The following is a 17,500-nucleotide window of genomic DNA, read 5'->3' on the forward strand; positions in this document are numbered from 1 at the left end:
ACAACGTGATGGTTTTTACATCGTTATTCACATTTTCATGACGGTGAAGTGCGTCTGTTCCAAACAAAGAGGTTCTCTTCAGTCTGTGGAGCATAATGTGGAGGTAAAGACAGTAACAATTCCCCCCAAAACACACACAAACGCATGCACCTACCCTCCTGAGCGAACCCTCGGAATTCACGCTGACAGGGTTTTCAGGGTGGACCCACTTGGCTGTGGGGGGCAGGTTGAGCCCCGGGGGGTAAGAGGTGGGCGTTCCGTTGGGGTACTGCCAAAGGATAGGGTAAAGACCCAGCCCTGCTGCCCCGCCATGAGCCTGGGCTAGTAGAGAGGGTGGAGGGGGGCCCTGACCCTGAAAGCAAAGACACATATCTGGTGTAAATAATGTTCAGTTTCAAAGAGACATATCCTGATTGGATCAGCTGGGAGAGGAGCTGCGTATTTATATGGAATCAGACCTGGAGGAACTGCTGTTGGTGAGGCAGGGCGAGGTGGCCCAGCCCGCTGGGGGAGTCGAGCCGGGGATGGCCCCCAAGGAGGGACGCCGTGGGAGGAGGCATGGACGGGAGCACCCCGGGGGGCAACAGGTGCGAGTGAGGTAGGGAAGAGGTGTGAGGAGGGGCGAGGAGGTGGGAGGCGGCATGGGGGTGGGACGCGGTGGTGAGGCAGGGGGAGTGAGGGGAGGGGGAGTGAAGGGTGTGCAGGTGGGGATGGAGATAGGCTGCCACGTGGTTGGAGGACACGGAGACGGAGACAGAGTTCTCAGCGTCTGAGCGGACCAGCGCTGGGTCCCTGTAAACGGTGAAGGTCTCGTTCTTATCGATGATCAGAGGGCTCTTGGTGCTGCAGCTCAAACTGACTCCACCAGACTCCGACCGCGCCGGCACCGGCTTGAAACCGGACCGCGGGGATTCTGCCGTTTCTAATTTGGCCGCCAAGCGGCCTAATGGAGGCGGGGAGGTATCGGAGTACCTTGGTATTTTATGCTTGGAGACCTCTGGGGAGGTGTTGGGTTTGGGTTTGGAGATGTCCAGCAGGCCCGGGTGGGGCTTAGCCTTGAGAAGGTCAGCTGGATTTGTGTTGGGGTAGGGATGGCTCTGAGAGTTGTTGGGGTGCTGTGGTTTCTGTTTCAGGGCGTCGAGCTGAGCTGGGTTGGGGCTCATTCTGGATCTGACTAGTTCAGGGTGGAGGATTGTGTTCATCTTGTGGGGTGGCACTTGTTGCGGAGGGTGTTTTCTCGTCTCCTCAGACAGAGACGGGCTCCTGATGCCGGGGTGGATGGATGTGTAGTGTTGTTGTTGTGCGTGCTGCTGCTGCTGTTGATGATGGAGATGATGAGGAAGGACAGTTTTCTCCTTCTCCACCAACACCACATTTTCAACCATCGATGTGACAGGCCTAAAAAGATAAAAGCACAGTAGAAACTGTTTTTCACGTGTACACAGAAAACGATCTACGTTGTTTCACTATCAATGTCTCTCTTCACATTCTCACTAGGTGAAGGAAGGGAGAACTGAAATCACTGCTGTGGTTTATTTGCATCACCACAGCAGTTAAAATAAGCAACCGTGTTTTAAAAATAAGGGGGCAACCGGGTTACTGACCTGTAGCATGTATACGCAGATTTACAGTGTAGGCTTTTATACACGTGCTTTTAAATCCTTTAGGTCTTCCCATGTGCAAAAGAGAAGCAAAACGGTAATTTGCTTTTTGCTCATCAAATTCCTCTACTGTACCAGCACTGACTGTCGAAGGCCTGCTCTGTTCTGAGCAGGTGTATATGCAGGTTAATCCCACGCTGGGACTGTTCTATATTCAACCGGCTACATTGGCTTGGCTGCACAATGCACAATGTTTGAAATGCTGAAGAAAAAAATAAGGAAATGTCTTTTAACTTTGAGTGATTGGTGACGTTATCAACATGGCTGGGCTGTTACAGAAGGGCCACACCAGCAGCCTCTGAACGTCTCAGCTTAAATGGGTGACTTCTACTTGTCAAAATCTCACAGGCAAAGAACTCGGCATGTCATATTCCTCGCAGCTATGGCGAAGTTCAAGCTGCGTGCATGAGTTTATGTTATGTTCATTCTAATGTTGATTTACATAAATTATGTTCTTTTGCCTTAATAACTAATAATACTATCAAATAAAACACAAGCCGTCAGGTTGGGAACCCACAGGTTGCATTTAGGGTCGTTTGAAATATGGCCGATGTTTTTTGACGGTAAGTCGTACCTTAAAAACAAGTCCATGATTCCCGGGACAATACACTCAAACACTATTTGAAGCCTTCTGTATTCACCTGATGACCTCAGAGGGAGTAAACTCCATCTTGTTGCTTAAGCTCCTGGCTGCTGTTATGCCACCTCCCATAATGCCTTGCGGCTCAGTATCCGTCCTGCGGCCTCCTTCCGATGGCGAGGGAGACGGCGGAACGGGCGGCGAAGAAACGGGAGAGGGGTTGAGGGGAAGGTAAGGGGAGAGGGCCGTGGACTCGGCCTTCTGCGAGGCGAGCAGTGCTGACACGGCCTCGGAGCTCTCCTGGTGCACAGTGGCCTGGGCCTCATCCGTGATGTCGATCACGCCTCTGCTGCCAGTGCCGGCGGGATTGGACAGCGATGGCGTCTGAGATTGAGAAGACACTTCAAAGAAAAAACAACCATATTATACGATAAGAATACTAAGCTTCCTGATGATCAGCACATGTATGACAGCTGCCTGTACCTTTCACGATGCTCTTGCTGCTCTCCACACTGCCGGCCTGGACCGCCTCAGACATCTGAGGCACCTGTTGCCGTGGAGACTGGGTGATCTGCGTCACCGCCACCAACTCCTCTTCCTGCTTGGTTGACATTTTGCCCGTTTCCTTGACCACAACCTTCTTGCCGTCTTCCGCTCCCTGAAGCTCCGCCCATGGGGACAGGCGGCCAATGAGAGAGGAGGAATCGTTCATTTTGGTGCCCTGCATCGGGGGCGGCTGCTGCTCCTTCTCCTCCTCCTTTTTGGAAACGACGATTTGTTTCACATCACTGGCACGAGACTTTAGCTCGTTCTCAGAGTTGGCCTCCGAGGAGGAGGAAGAGGAAGAGGACGAGGAGGACGAGGACGATGAGGAGGAGGAGGAGCAGGAGGAGTGGGCGGTCCTCTTGTTGTGCGGGTTTTCTGAGTCGCTGCTCTCCGACAGGTCAGAGGTCATGTCAGTCTTTAGCCTCTTTAGACCTGCCTTCTTCTCATCTTCCTCGCCTTTCCTGCGTTTGTTCACCGCCTGTTTGGCCTTTGACTTGGAGTCTGGAGAAATGAAAGAGAGCAAACAAACTCAAACACAGCTTCCATCTTCTCCACATTGTCCTGCCCAAATAATTATTTTAGCCAAACAGTTTAGTGTTTGAAAGATTGAACCATGAAGCCGAAAGCACCACAATGTGTTCTATCTGGAAGGTGTGGTGTGAGTAGTCGTGAAGCATTTGGACCGATTAGTGCCATCAGTTAAAAGGTGCAAGATTCAAAATGAGGTTTCGATTGCCTCGCAACGGCTCTCAACATGTCAACCGCTAGCTGTTGGCTTATAGCCATCGTTACATACAAATATATGGACATAGAAAACGATCTAGTGGGAAAGAATATGTTCTATAACCTCTAACCTCGTCTATGGGTTATATCAAAGACAAACGAATGGTTTGCTTTCTCTAGTCACATCTGGTGTTGAAAATCGGGCTCAGAGGATTTCCCCAGGTAGTTTTGACCTGACGAAAGCATGTTGATGGGTCGCTTTGCATGTGACTTCAGCCAGAGAGAGCAGCACGGTGTCAAAATCAATGGATGGCCATGTCCAGTTTTGTTTTTTTTGCCGCTCAAATGTTGTCGTCAGTGGGGAAGTGAGTGAAAAAGTGTCAGGCCATGGAGGAACAATCTTAAAAACATTTGGAACTAATAAATATGTTATTATGAACAAATGATCTAATTTCACTTTTCCATGAAAGAAAAGTTACAAAAGGTCTGTGTATGCTGAAAGGGAATCGGAATCGGCAGCTCAAAAACAACCTCAAACAGCTTTCATCTCCTGTGATCTGCTGACAGCAGAATAATACAAAGAAGGGAGAGTGACTGCACTACAATCACACAAAGATTCATATTTAGATTCTCAAGTGGACTGTGTGTTCCAGTGATGAGTGGAGTTTTGGCTCTGGCTCTAGGTTGATGAAACAGTGACCATACCGCGGTGAAGGCTTGTAAAGACAACGCTAGTTTTCTTGCCATTGTTGACATGCACAACGATGTATGAGCCGTTGTTTGCTGCTGCTGTCTGGTTTATGGATGCGGTTAGTATCTGCAAAACTACACCACGGGGACTAGTGGCCTCTCATCTTGAATCTGTCATTTTTACAATCGCTTAAACATGCTGCCTGTGCCGATGATGTGCTAGGGACAGCTAGCTGGAGTCTTTAGTCCTTTTCACTGGGACTACTGTTGACTGTGGCATTATAAAGAAACACCGGCTGTTTCCCTAACTCTCTGAAGGAGGCAAGAGTCAACCCTCTCCTGAAGAAACCCACTCTCGACCCATCTGAAGTCAATAACTACAGACCTGTCTCTCTCCTCCCCTTTCGTTCCAAAACTCTAGAGCGAGCTATCTCTAACCAAGTCTCCTCCTATCTCCACAGTAACAACCTTCTAGACCCCCACCAGTCTGGATTCAAGACAGGCCACTCAACAGAGACTGCCCTCCTTGCTGTCTCTGAGCAGCTTCACACTGCTAGAGCAGCCTCTCTCTCCTCTGTCCTTATCCTTCTAGACCTTTCCGCTGCCTTTGACACAGTGAACCACCAGATCCTCATGTCCTCCCTCCAGGACCTGGGTATCTCAGGCACCGCGCTCTCACTCTTCTCATCCTACCTCACCGACCGCTCTTACCGGGTAACCTGGAGAGGATCTGTGTCTGAGCCTTGTCCTCTGACTACTGGGGTCCCTCAGGGCTCAGTCCTTGGTCCTCTTCTCTTCTCTCTGTACACCAACTCTCTCGGCTCTGTCATTCGCTCGCATGGCTTCACCTACCACAGCTATGCTGATGACACCCAACTGATCCTCTTGTTTCCCCAATCCGAAACGCAGGTAGCAGCACGAATCTCTGCCTGTCTGACCGACATCTCTCAGTGGATGTCCGCTCACCACCTGAAAATTAACCCGGACAAGACTGAACTTCTCCTCCTTCCAGGAAAAGGCTCTCCCACCCACGACCTAACTATTAACTTCAACAACTCAGTGTTGGCCCCGACTCCGACTGCCAGGAACCTCGGAGTGACGCTCGACAGTCAACTCTCCCTGACTGCCAACATTACCGCAACAACACGCTCCTGTAGGTACATGCTGTACAACATCAGGAGAATACGACCCCTCCTCACTCAGAAGGCGGCACAGGTTCTGGTCCAGGCTCTGGTCATCTCACGGCTGGACTATTGCAACTCCCTCCTGGCAGGTCTACCTGCTAATGCCATTCGACCTCTACAGCTCATCCAGAATGCAGCTGCTCGACTGGTCTTCAACCTCCCGAAATGTACCCACACTACTCCGCTCCTCCGCGACCTTCACTGGTTACCGGTGGCCGCCCGCATCCGCTTCAAAACATTGGTACTTGCGTACCGTGCTGCGAACAGATCGGGTCCAGTCTACATCCAGGACATGGTCAAACCGTACACCCCAGCCCGTTCACTTCGCTCGGCTTCTTCCAATCGGCTTGTAGCTCCTTCACTTCGAGCTAAACACTCAACAAAATCACGACTGTTTGCTGTGCTGGCTGCTCATTGGTGGAACGAGCTCCCCATTGACATCAGGACAGCAGAAAGTCTCTACATCTTCCGTCGCAAACTAAAAACACATCTTTTTCGACTATACCTTGAATAGGGAGGGTAGAGCCGTAGTAGCACTTAAATGACCCTTACCGATAGCACTTTGTTGTTTAGCACTTTAGTAGCACTTAAATGGCACTTACGGATAGTATTCTGTAGTTTAACGTTATTGAAGAAATTGTACTTGCTTGATTCTTGTTGTTCTGAGTTTTGACTCATGGTTTAATGCACTTATTGTAAGTCGCTTTGGATAAAAGCGTCAGCTAAATAACATGTAATGTAATGTAAAAATAATATGCTTCTATAAATAATTTAAATCATAGGTTCACACATGTATTCGTTTAATGCAGCAGGTTGTCTATTGACTACATCAACTATTTAAAGAGCTATGCATTCCAATCAGGAGGAGAGGATCCTCACCTCTCCCTGTGGGCTCCTCTCTTCGGTCCTTGTCCTCCTCTGGAACGCTGCTGTCCGATCCTTTCCTCCTGGACGAGCGAGAGTTGCGCTGCTCCCTCTGCTCCCGCCCACTGCTGCCGGGCGAGTGGTGCGATTGGCTGACGGGCTGCTGGCTTTGCTGCGATTGGCTCTGCTGCTGAGAGGCCAGCGTCCCCTGGGAACCCTTTGGGTTGGGGCCCGATGAGGTCATGATGGGGCGGGGGCTGTTGGCTTGGGCTCGCGTGTAATGACTCTGCAAGTCCCCAAACAGTCGTAGGTTAGCTCACGTAGAGAGACGTGCAGTTTATTGTATAGACCTCAACAGTTGAAAGCCATGCAATATGACACCCCCGCAATGCATCCTATCTGCACACACCAGCTCAAACTAATGCTGTCCAATCAAAGCGCTCCCTGTGTGAAGGTTACAATGCTCTGTTTTTATTGAGACTGCTTTTGAGAGTTCATTCAACTCCACGGTCAGTTTGGGGGACACAGTTTGGGCTGCTGCAGATGCTATTGGGGTCCTGCAGTGACGTTCACCTGCCTCGTCTTAAAGAGACAGGTACTACACATGTGTGCCTGAACATCCTCAGTTGTTTATGAGCCTAAAAATAGCAGCATATCCTCACACAACCTCAGCCAGCTCCACTGGCAACAGCTGGGTCTGGCAGCAGAGCACAGTCCCCCTCCACTGCGGAGGTTCTGGAGAGTACATCAGAAATACAACAAGTGGCTGCCGACATGTTCTGCCTCTCCTCGTCCATATGGAGAAGAGTTCACATTCCTTTCACATTCCAACACTAGATTTAGTCCAGCTGTTTACGCAGCATTAGAGGGGGTGACATCAACTGCTGGACTTCAATACTGAGAGGTGTTTCTAACGTTCTTTATCACTTCTGTTTTAATGACAGTGAGCGAATATGGAAAACGCAGCCTCCAAAATGAGCAAAACTCCTTGAAGAGCTGAACATTAGAACCTTCATGAGGGGAGGATGTATAACAGGACTGTTGGATTAGACCGCATTGTGGTTCCGTACCACGTTAGGGAGTCAGACAGCGGATGGCGGTGGTGTTGCGCTCTGCGGCTCACGTTACCACCGTTTCACAAGCGCGTCGGAGAACTCAATGGAGAACTCAATGGAGAACTCAAAAACACTGTAGCCAGCGTTTGGTTGGTCCTTTCTGGGCTACTGTAGAAACATTGAGGACCCGCTCACTATGAAGGGCTCATTCTATGCATAATATCATGAGTTTTTCGGTTTCAGGTGATTACACACTAATGAAAACATAGTTATGAATATTTTATTCCATTTCTGTTAATAGAAAAAAAACGCAACACACTGGACCTTTACGATAGAAAGCGGTTTGGCACACCTGAGTATTCCAGACGTATTTCATCCCCCTGTTGTATGTAAACTGGATTAGACATGTGGTCTAGATATCATAACAGCCCTCGAGCAGCTACAGAACTAACGCTCTCTACACCCATTCTGCTCTGCTCAACATTAACATTTAGAAAACTTGATTTTCTTCAATCACAAGAGCGAAATCAAGAGATAAATGCTGACCAGTTTGCCTTGTGAAACACAGGATTAGAACAACGATACTATCAAATATGCAAAATGACATTATATCTATGGCATAATGAGAAACAGTTATGAGTGTTATGATTACAGGGAACGTGTGGTTTCTACAACTCTGATGTGGCATTCATGCATTCCGTCTTATCCTTTTCCAGGTGTGGTGTGTGTACTTGTGACCACACCAACCTGTGATGGAGCTTTTTGTACGGTGTAATAATGCTGCGCTGCACAGTGTGCGGTAGAGGCAGCAGCCACAAGATGGTAGTGCAGGCAGGAGGTTTGGCCCGAAGACACTCTTTTAATACTAATACTTTGTAATACTTTGACATTTCATCTCCAGGTTGTGTCAGACATTCGCCAGACAAACCACTGTCGGAGGCCCAGTTTTTTAAATCTTTTATTAACTAATGCCCCCCCCCCCCCCATAACCAGTGACTCTGGGAGGACAGAACCAATCTGCACCTCATGTTATTGACCATGTGACACCTCAGCCTGAGTACTTCCTCCAAAGCCCAAATATAGTGCCAATACAAACGTGGTCTTGGTCATTTCTTTCAATCAAGCACAGGTCATGTCTGTCAGCTGCTACACTCAAATGTAGTGGATTGTGGAAAGTGTGTGTGTGTGTGTGTGTAAGGGGGGGGGAGTTACCTGAGTGCTGCCAGTGGTCCCGCTGGGTCTCCCTCCCGCCATCTTTAATGTGTCAACAACAAGACAAAACAGATCAAAAGAGGAAATAACCAAGTGAAATTAATATAAAGAAAATGCAGGACAAGGAGAGACTGTATCAACGGACCGGTTTGACCACTGAGCTCCTTCCACATGTGACATCATGCAACAATGCCAATAGTGTATTAAATAGTGTTCGGCCAACTGGTAAGTTTGAGTGTAAAGCTAAATAAAAAGCATAAAGGGACATATTTTACTATTTTAAGTTCTCTTGATTACAAAAGCAAAAAAACAGGACAGCAGACATGGGTCAAAACAGTTATGAGAAGGAATTCTTAGATGACCACGGTTATGGTTCAAGAAAATATATTATAAGATATTTATTTTGTATTTTTCCCAAAATAAACCATTTCCTGTTGTTTACTGCCTCCATTATGTACACATATTTAATTTGTGATGTACATGTCGGCTAGTTCCCACATTTATTTTAAAGGGTGTGTTGGTGCTCTGATGACAGAATGACATCACCTGCATGAATTGGAATTGGGATTAATCTGAGCCTTAATTTGTATTTAAGTGCAGCATTTTCTTTCTTAATATTAGTTCTATCCTAAAACGTATATCATGCAAGCTCCAACTCTTAACTGATATTTTCATAAAGTGTAAGATCTGTACTTGCGTTTATGCATTATTAATACATAACACATCGAACAGACAGAGTTAAATATGTCAACAGATTTTTCTATGTGTTTGTCTGCTTGACTGTTACTAGTTTAGTTGTTGCTGTTTTGTGTGTGTGTGTGTGTGTGTGTGTGTGTGTGTGTGTGCACTCACGTGGGCAGAGTTGTTGTTCGTGCTGGATCGTGACCTCCGTCTGGAAGTGATGCCGATGTTTTCTCCTTTCAGCAGAGAGTGGACCACGTCGTCCAGAAAGGTCATCTGGATCATAGAGGGATCCACGTTCTGAGGTTCTAGCACCTGAACACACACCAGATTCACTTTACACACGTGAGCTGAGTGGATAAGATGGAAACGCCTCCTGGTTGTGAAGGTGGCCCATCTCACTGTCCAAAGGCCTTTAGTCAGAGAAGACTGTGGCAAAACACCAGCTTTTAAAAGCTACGTCAAATGATCAAGTTGAAGAGAATGAATTCACACAAAGTAATTAACTACTCAACAACCTGCTTGCATCTGTAGAATCATACAGTGTCTCCGGATTAGTAAACAGTGTCCTAGACTGCCCAAAAGTATCTCCTCCTCAAAAGGTAAGAAACATGACTTGACTATGAGCTAGTAATGTCGGGCAGTGTTACTGGCTCTTGGAAGGAACTGGGAGAAACTACCCAAAAAGTACACCAGCAAATGAACTTACCTAAACTAAAATCAAAAGACTAGTTTGTGACAAAAAAAACTAAAAACATGAACACCGTCATTTCCCTTTGTGCATTATACTACTTGATGCTACGCTCACATGTAAACTACACACATACATGATAAAGACCAGTGTGAGTGTGTGTGTGTGTACCTGGTCATTCATAACGACCATGTTTCGACTGAAGAGGTCGTGGTGTGTAATGATGCCAGTGAACCACTGGGTGGCCGAGTCTTGTCTGTACACACGCACTCGGTAGCCATTCAGTGAATAGGGACCTGGAAGAAACAGGAAACATGGCACAGTTATTGTCCCGTTGATTTAAAGAGTCGAACGCCATACATTGTGACGACATGGAAAGAGCGTGGAGAAGAGCTTACCTTGCATAAAAATTTCCTGCACCTTCTGGTCTTTGAGCCAGCCCCTCACTTCTTCATGGAGCTGATGGTTGTCTCTCAACACTGGGTTCTGACTGTCCACCTCATCCTGCGCACAGAACATCAACGGATCGGTCACACACACTTCAGACACAGACTTTGTTGTATGGTCGTCCACACTAGAAGGACAAGGTGCTCTCACACTATTTCAGGTGGTAAACAGGTGTGCATTGTGAGACTGTTTGTAGTGCGGAGGTGGGGGACATTTTCATTTTTATTACTAAATTCACCCGTGTGTAGGTCACTGAGAGCAGTGGGAGGGGTTTCAGGGCCCTGCTTGAAAAGACCTGTGGTGGTAATGAGGGTGGGACAAGCATTACTCATTCACTTCCCCCACCCAGATGTATCCTGTCAACTCAAGAATCCATCCCCTGACTGGTCTTCAGGCTGCCATCGCCCTAAAGCTAACTGTACTTCTGAGCTGCAGTTTGGCTGAACTAAAACAAATTTGGGATTTGAAAATAAAAATGATAAATAATCAAAATATTTTAACAACGACAATAAGTATTAACTGTCATCAAATACAATGTGCAACTCATTGTGATGTATTATTCTAAGCCTGAACTACCAACTGTCATAGATGATGTTGTCATTACAGACAATAGGAGGAACAGGAACGGAGCCTGCTGTAACACCGTGAGTGGAGAGCAGCAGGTTCTGTTGTGCAACCGGGAGCAATCAATAGTGAAACGCACACAAACTATTTCAGTGACACTAAATCTTCACACAAGTGCAGTTAAATATACACACACACACACACACACACACACACACACAAAGAGGGGAACCATGAGCCTTAAAGAAGACTGTTTCACACACAGAGGGTGAACGGTAAGCAAGGGATCCGGAGAAAAGACTAAATTCTTCCCCACTCAAACACACACAGAGCAGAGCACACAACGCTGACAGATGGGAGATGAGGAAGAAGAAACACAACCACAGCCACCACACTGTGGTGTGTTTGCAGTTGAATTGAGGTTATTTTGAAGAGTCTTCAAGGTGATGCATCACAAGTGAGACGAGGATGAATGAAATGCAAAGCCACCAGTGCTTGTCGTGGCGTCTGAAGACCTGTGAATTAATTCACGATGTACTTGGAATCTGAGTAGTGCTCAGTGGGAGGGTTCCTATTTTTTTTTATAAAGAATGCGGACATTTGCATACCAGGATATTTTTTCTCCACTCAGTGGAAGAGGTCTGAAGTCTTTGTATCACTCATCACCTCAATCTGGTTTCCCAGCCTCGTCCAGCTCTAAATCAAACAGTAAAAGTAGCTCAGAGGAATTTGGGGCTACAGAGGTCAGTAGAAACCGCCCTCACATATTCTACAAGAGACACACATCTCTCTGCAGCATGGAGTGCTCAACCTCAGGAAACAACACACATGTATGAGCCCGGAGCCTCTGTTCTACTATCCCGGCTTACCGTTGGCCCGTTTGGACATGATATACCACAGAGACTGTGTTACCAAGGCAACATGGTCACCATGACCGCCGATTGGTCCGTTTTCATCAGGCTGGAGAGAAATGGAGTATGAGCGCAGAATCAAGTGCAGGAAATAACAAAGACGTTGACTGCAAATCCCCCCCCCCCCCCCCCCCCCCCCCCCCCCCCCCCCCAATTGGTAATGGAGAAAATAAACAGGCCATGCAATAGACACAACACGTCTGTTTTGACCATTGAAAGGAATACTTTACCCTTAAAATAGACACGTATATATCAATTACTCCTTTTATAATTTGCAGTCCACCGTGGAGGCTTGCACATTTCCTTCAGGAATTGTTTTTAAGGGTGAAGCATTCCAGTAAACATTAGAATAACCAACACCAAGGTCGTCATCCCTTTCACATAAATACTGTTGCAGCAGCTTTGGGAGCCATGCCTTCATCTGTCTCATTGCAGCAGAGAACGCACACATCACGTAATCGACCACCACCGTTACAACCACTGACTTTAAATGCTTCAGTGAGTAACCTCCCCGTCCAGTGGGGACGTCAAATGAATGTGCAAGCTGTTCCACTGACTGCGTGACAGTAACCGACCCGGTGCTGAATGGACTGCAGCGGTGCTGGACAAGCTGAACAGAGGACAGAGCTTCTTCTGGAGCAAACGAGATTCCTTGTGTGCTTTATGATCTACAAACTATAGCCACGTTTATTGTCGCCTTCGACCTGCGTCTGTGACTCCGGCCTATTTGATCCCACGTGCTGTAAACACACCACAGGGCTGAGGCGAGCATGCCACAGTGTGACACAAGGACAACTTGTGCACCGGGTAATTAGCAACATGACAACAAATATGACACGCGTTCACATATATCGGGAGACAAAGACAGATGGGCTGTGAAACACTTGTTCGAAGTGTTTCAAAGTGCCTTGCCTTTTTGGGGACAGAAGGCCCCGTTGCCATGGAGATGCTGAGGCGGAGGGCACGAGGGAACAAACTGCGGGCGAGTTTCTTCTTATTATTTTTTTTAGCACTGATGGCACTCACCACCCCCCCCCCCCCCCCCCCCCCCCCACACACACACACACACACACAACGATCTGCATATCTCATTTAATAATCCTCCTGCTTTCCTTCAGCCTGCTTATGTTCACAACCTGAATCTGATATGGTTCGAATGGATTGTTGGATTGTTGATTATTCACAAGTCAGACATGTAACCACATGGAGATTTGATATCCCATCACACTCTGTGGACCTGATCAGTTTCAGTCGATATATAGAAGGCCTTTGTAATTGAATCCAGATTATCTATCTGCATGTATAAACGTACATGTGCATGTATGTACATGAGCAAAAACAGATCGGACGAGTTTTACGTTGCTAATCTACTGACAACAGATGTCATTCCATCCGGCCAAATAAATTGTCCCCCGCTAAGATGAGAGGCCTGTTGTTTGGTAGTTAGCAAGCTGGCGGCCGCATGTAAGGCAATCCCTCTATATCTAGCAGCCGTGTGAACTGACACCACAGGTGTCTGTGTGTGTGTGTGTGTGTGTGTGTGTGTGTGTGTGTGTGTGTGTGTGTGTGTGTGTCTGTGAGCATGTTGTCAAAGTAACGTGACACCGGGATGAAGTGTGTGAAAGCAGGGAGGAGAGAGAGACTTTAGTTGTGTACTGTTCTGTATTCTTCTATTCTAGATATTTATTTATTCTACATAGAGACATAGAGCGAGAGAGAGAGCACGATACTTTGGAAAACACACTGCTCTCTCTGTGTGTGTGTGTGCGTGTCGTTTGGTCACACTGAGTCAGCACTGACAGTTTTATTCTCCATCTCCTGTCCCTCAGCCTCAACACACACCATAACTTTCTAGCAACACACACACACGGACAGACAGACTTGAGCAGCAGGCTGGGTTGGCCCACTAAACAGTGACTTCATTGTACAGTTTATGCCAAACAGATTTCAGCCCCCTCCCCCCCTCCTTCCTGTCCAACTGGAAAAAAAGAGAGGGGAGTGGTCACTGCTGCACCTCTCTGAGGAAATGTGTGTGTGTGTGTGTGAGTGTGAGTGTGAGTGTGAGTGTGTGTGAGAGAGAGAGAGAGAGAAAGAGAGAGAAAGAGAGAAACTGTTATTACTGGTCGGTGGGGCTCAAAGGTCTCCAGAAGAATAGGCAGCTCTGTGTGGGCATAGTGGTTTAAGAATGGAGGAATGTGTGTGTGTGTGTGTGTGAGTAAATGGAATCAGCTTGTAAATCAATAAGAAGTACACTTAGAGTTGACGAGGACTATCGGTTACAGCGCCATTTGCCGTTTCAAAAAAACAGTCGCGTGGGACACAACAAGAGCTTTCAGCTGCTAGTTTGCTCTCTTCATCCTCTACCACGTTATCTGGTGTCTTGTGGGTGAAGAGGTGTCATGGCAGCTGCCGAGTTGAACGTCTCGAATGGTGTTAACAGAGACGACTTCACTTACGGCTCTGCTTTTAAGGGCTGCATGCATAGCTACCAGGCGGCAACCTCCGCTCCTGAAGAGGGAAACCAATGAGAAAGTGTCTTAAACATGCATTATTTCTAGTGGCCAGCAGGAGAAGACTCCTCTAGTTGCAAAAAGAAGTCTGATTGTATGGAAGTCTATGATAAAATGACCCTACTTCTCTCTTGATTTATTCCCTCAGTAAACATGGTCCATGTATGGTCCATTCAGAGTCAAGCAGACCATATGTTTGCTTTAGGGCGGGGCTACCTTGTGATTGACAGGTCTCTACCAGAGACAAATACAGCATCTCTACGTCACTCAAATACAGTCACTTCAGCTCACTGGTTGCAAAAAGTCAAGAGGCCGATGGCCGAAATCCAAGATGGCCGTGATCCAAAATGGCTGTGACAACTCTGTGACAACACTGCAGCAACACTGTGACACCACTGACAACACTGGGACAACACCGGGACAACACTAGAGCATCACTAAGACAACACTGGGACAACACTAGAGCATCACTGTGACAACACTGGGACAACACTAGAGCATCACTGTGACAACACTGGGACAACACTAGAGCATCACTGTGACAACACTGGGACAACACTAGAGCATCACTGTGACAACACTGGGACAACACTGGGACAACACTAGAGCATCACTGAGACAACACTGGGACAACACTAGAGCATCACTAAAACAACACTGGGACAACACTAGAGCATCACTGTGACAACACTGGGACAACACTAGAGCATCACTGGGACAACACTGGGACAACAGTAGAGCATCACTGTGACAACACTGGGACAACACTAGAGCATCACTGAGACAACACTGGGACAACACTGGGACAACACTAGAGCATCACTAAAACAACACTGGGACAACACTAGAGCATCACTGTGACAACACTGGGACAACACTAGAGCATCACTGTGACAACACTAGAGCATCACTAAGACAACACTGGGACAACACTAGAGCATCACTGAGACAACACTGGGACAACACTGGGACACCACTGACAAGACTGGGACAACACTGGAGCATCACTGTGACAACATTGACAACACTGGAACAACACTGGGACAATACTGAAGCTACACTGGAGCAACACTTGGACAACACTGACAACACAGTGACACCACTGACAACACTGGGACAACACTGAGACAACAATGGAGCAACACTGTGACAACCCTAGAGCATCACTGGGACAACACTGGGACAATATTGAAGCAACACTGGAGCAACACTGGAGCAACACTGTGACAACACTGGGACAACACTGAAAACACTGACACCACTTACAACACAGACAACACTGGGACAATACTGAAGCAACACTGGAGCAACACTGGGACAATACTGACAACACTGACAACACCGGGACAACACGGACAACACTGGGACAACACTGACAACACTGGGACAACACCGGGACAACACTGGGATAACACCGGGACAACACTGGAGCAACACTGGAGCAACACTGGGGCAACACTGGAGCAACACTGGGACAACACTGGGATAAAACTGTGATAACACTGGCACAATATTGGAGCAACACTGGCACAATACTGGAGCAACACTGGGACAATACTGGAGCAACACTGGGACAACACTGGAACAACACTCTGGGACAACACTGGAGCATCACTGACAACACTAGAGCATCACTGGGACAACACTGGGACAATACTGAAGCAACACTGGAGCAACACTGTGACAACACTGGGAAAACACTGACACCACTTACAACACAGACAACACTGGGACAATACTGAAGCAACACTGGAGCAACACTGGGACAATACTGACAACACTGACAACACTGGGACAACACCGGGACAACACGGACAACACTGGGACAACACTGACAACACTGGGACAACACCGGGACAACACTGACAACACTGGGACAACACCGGGACAACACTGGAGCAACACTGGAGCAACACTGGAGCAACACTGGGACAACACTCGGACAACACTGGGACAACACTGGGACAATACTGGAGCAACACTGGGACAACACTGTGATAACACTGGCACAATATTGGAGCAATACTGGCACAATACTGGAGCAACACTGGGACAATACTGGAGCAACAATGGAGCAACACTGGGACAATACTGGCGCAACACTGTGACAATACTGGAGCAACACTGGGACAACACTGGAGCAACACTGGAGCAACACTGGGACAATACTGGCGCAACACTGTGACAACACTGGAACAACACTCTGGGACAACACTGGAGCATCACTGACAACACTAGAGCATCACTGGGACAACACTGGGACAATACTGAAGCAACACTGGAGCAACACTGTGACAACACTGGGACAACACTGACAACTCTGACACCACTTACAACACAGACAACACTGGGACAATACTGAAGCAACACTGGAGCAACACTGGGACAATAATGACAACACTGGGACAACACCGGGACAACACTGGGATAACACCGGGACAACACTGGAGCAACACTGGAGCAACACTGGGGCAACACTGGAGCAACACTGGGACAACACTGGGACAACACTGTGATAACACTGGCACAATATTGGAGCAACACTGGCACAATACTGGAGCAACACTGGGACAATACTGGAGCAACACTGGAGTAACACTGGGACAATACTGGAGCAACACTGGGACAACACTGGAACAACACTCTGGGACAACACTGGAGCATCACTGACAACACTAGAGCATCACTGGGACAACACTGGGACAATACTGGAGCAACACTGTGACAACACTGGGAAAACACTGACACCACTTACAACACAGACAACACTGGGACAATACTGAAGCAACACTGTGACAACACTGACAACACTGACACCACTTACAACACTGGGACAATACTGAAGCAACACTGGAGCAACACGGACAACACTGGGACAACACTGACAACACTGGGACAACACCGGGACAACACTGGAGCAACACTGGAGCAACACTGGGACAACACTGGAATAACACCGGGACAACACTGGAGCAACACTGGAGCAACACTGGGGCAACACTGGAGCAACACTGGGACAACACTCAGGCAACACTGGGACAACACTGGGACAATACTGGAGCAACACTGGGACAACACTGGGACAACACTGTGATAACACTGGCACAATATTGGAGCAATACTGGCACAATACTGGAGCAACACTGGGACAATACTGGAGCAACAATGGAGCAACACTGGG

The 17,500-nt window shown here is 47.7% G+C and overlaps 1 protein-coding gene across 1 annotated transcript in view; it reads right to left on the reverse strand.

Moving 5' to 3' along the window:
* Positions 1-17,500, reverse strand: part of jmjd1cb (jumonji domain containing 1Cb) — a 97,447-nt gene that overhangs the window by 14,066 nt on the left and 65,881 nt on the right. The window contains exons 4-12 of the mRNA XM_034558372.1: positions 10,286-10,391; positions 10,059-10,183; positions 9,368-9,511; positions 8,516-8,557; positions 6,264-6,534; positions 2,725-3,288; positions 2,303-2,642; positions 459-1,398; positions 155-352 (exon numbers count right to left, since the gene is read on the reverse strand). Coding sequence (XP_034414263.1) covers positions 155-352; positions 459-1,398; positions 2,303-2,642; positions 2,725-3,288; positions 6,264-6,534; positions 8,516-8,557; positions 9,368-9,511; positions 10,059-10,183; positions 10,286-10,391 — 2,730 coding nt within the window. The remainder of the gene's footprint in view (positions 1-154; positions 353-458; positions 1,399-2,302; positions 2,643-2,724; positions 3,289-6,263; positions 6,535-8,515; positions 8,558-9,367; positions 9,512-10,058; positions 10,184-10,285; positions 10,392-17,500) is intronic.

The sequence above is a fragment of the Cyclopterus lumpus genome, chromosome 19 (assembly GCF_009769545.1).
Source record: "Cyclopterus lumpus isolate fCycLum1 chromosome 19, fCycLum1.pri, whole genome shotgun sequence".
Taxonomy (NCBI): Eukaryota; Metazoa; Chordata; class Actinopteri; order Perciformes; family Cyclopteridae; genus Cyclopterus; species Cyclopterus lumpus.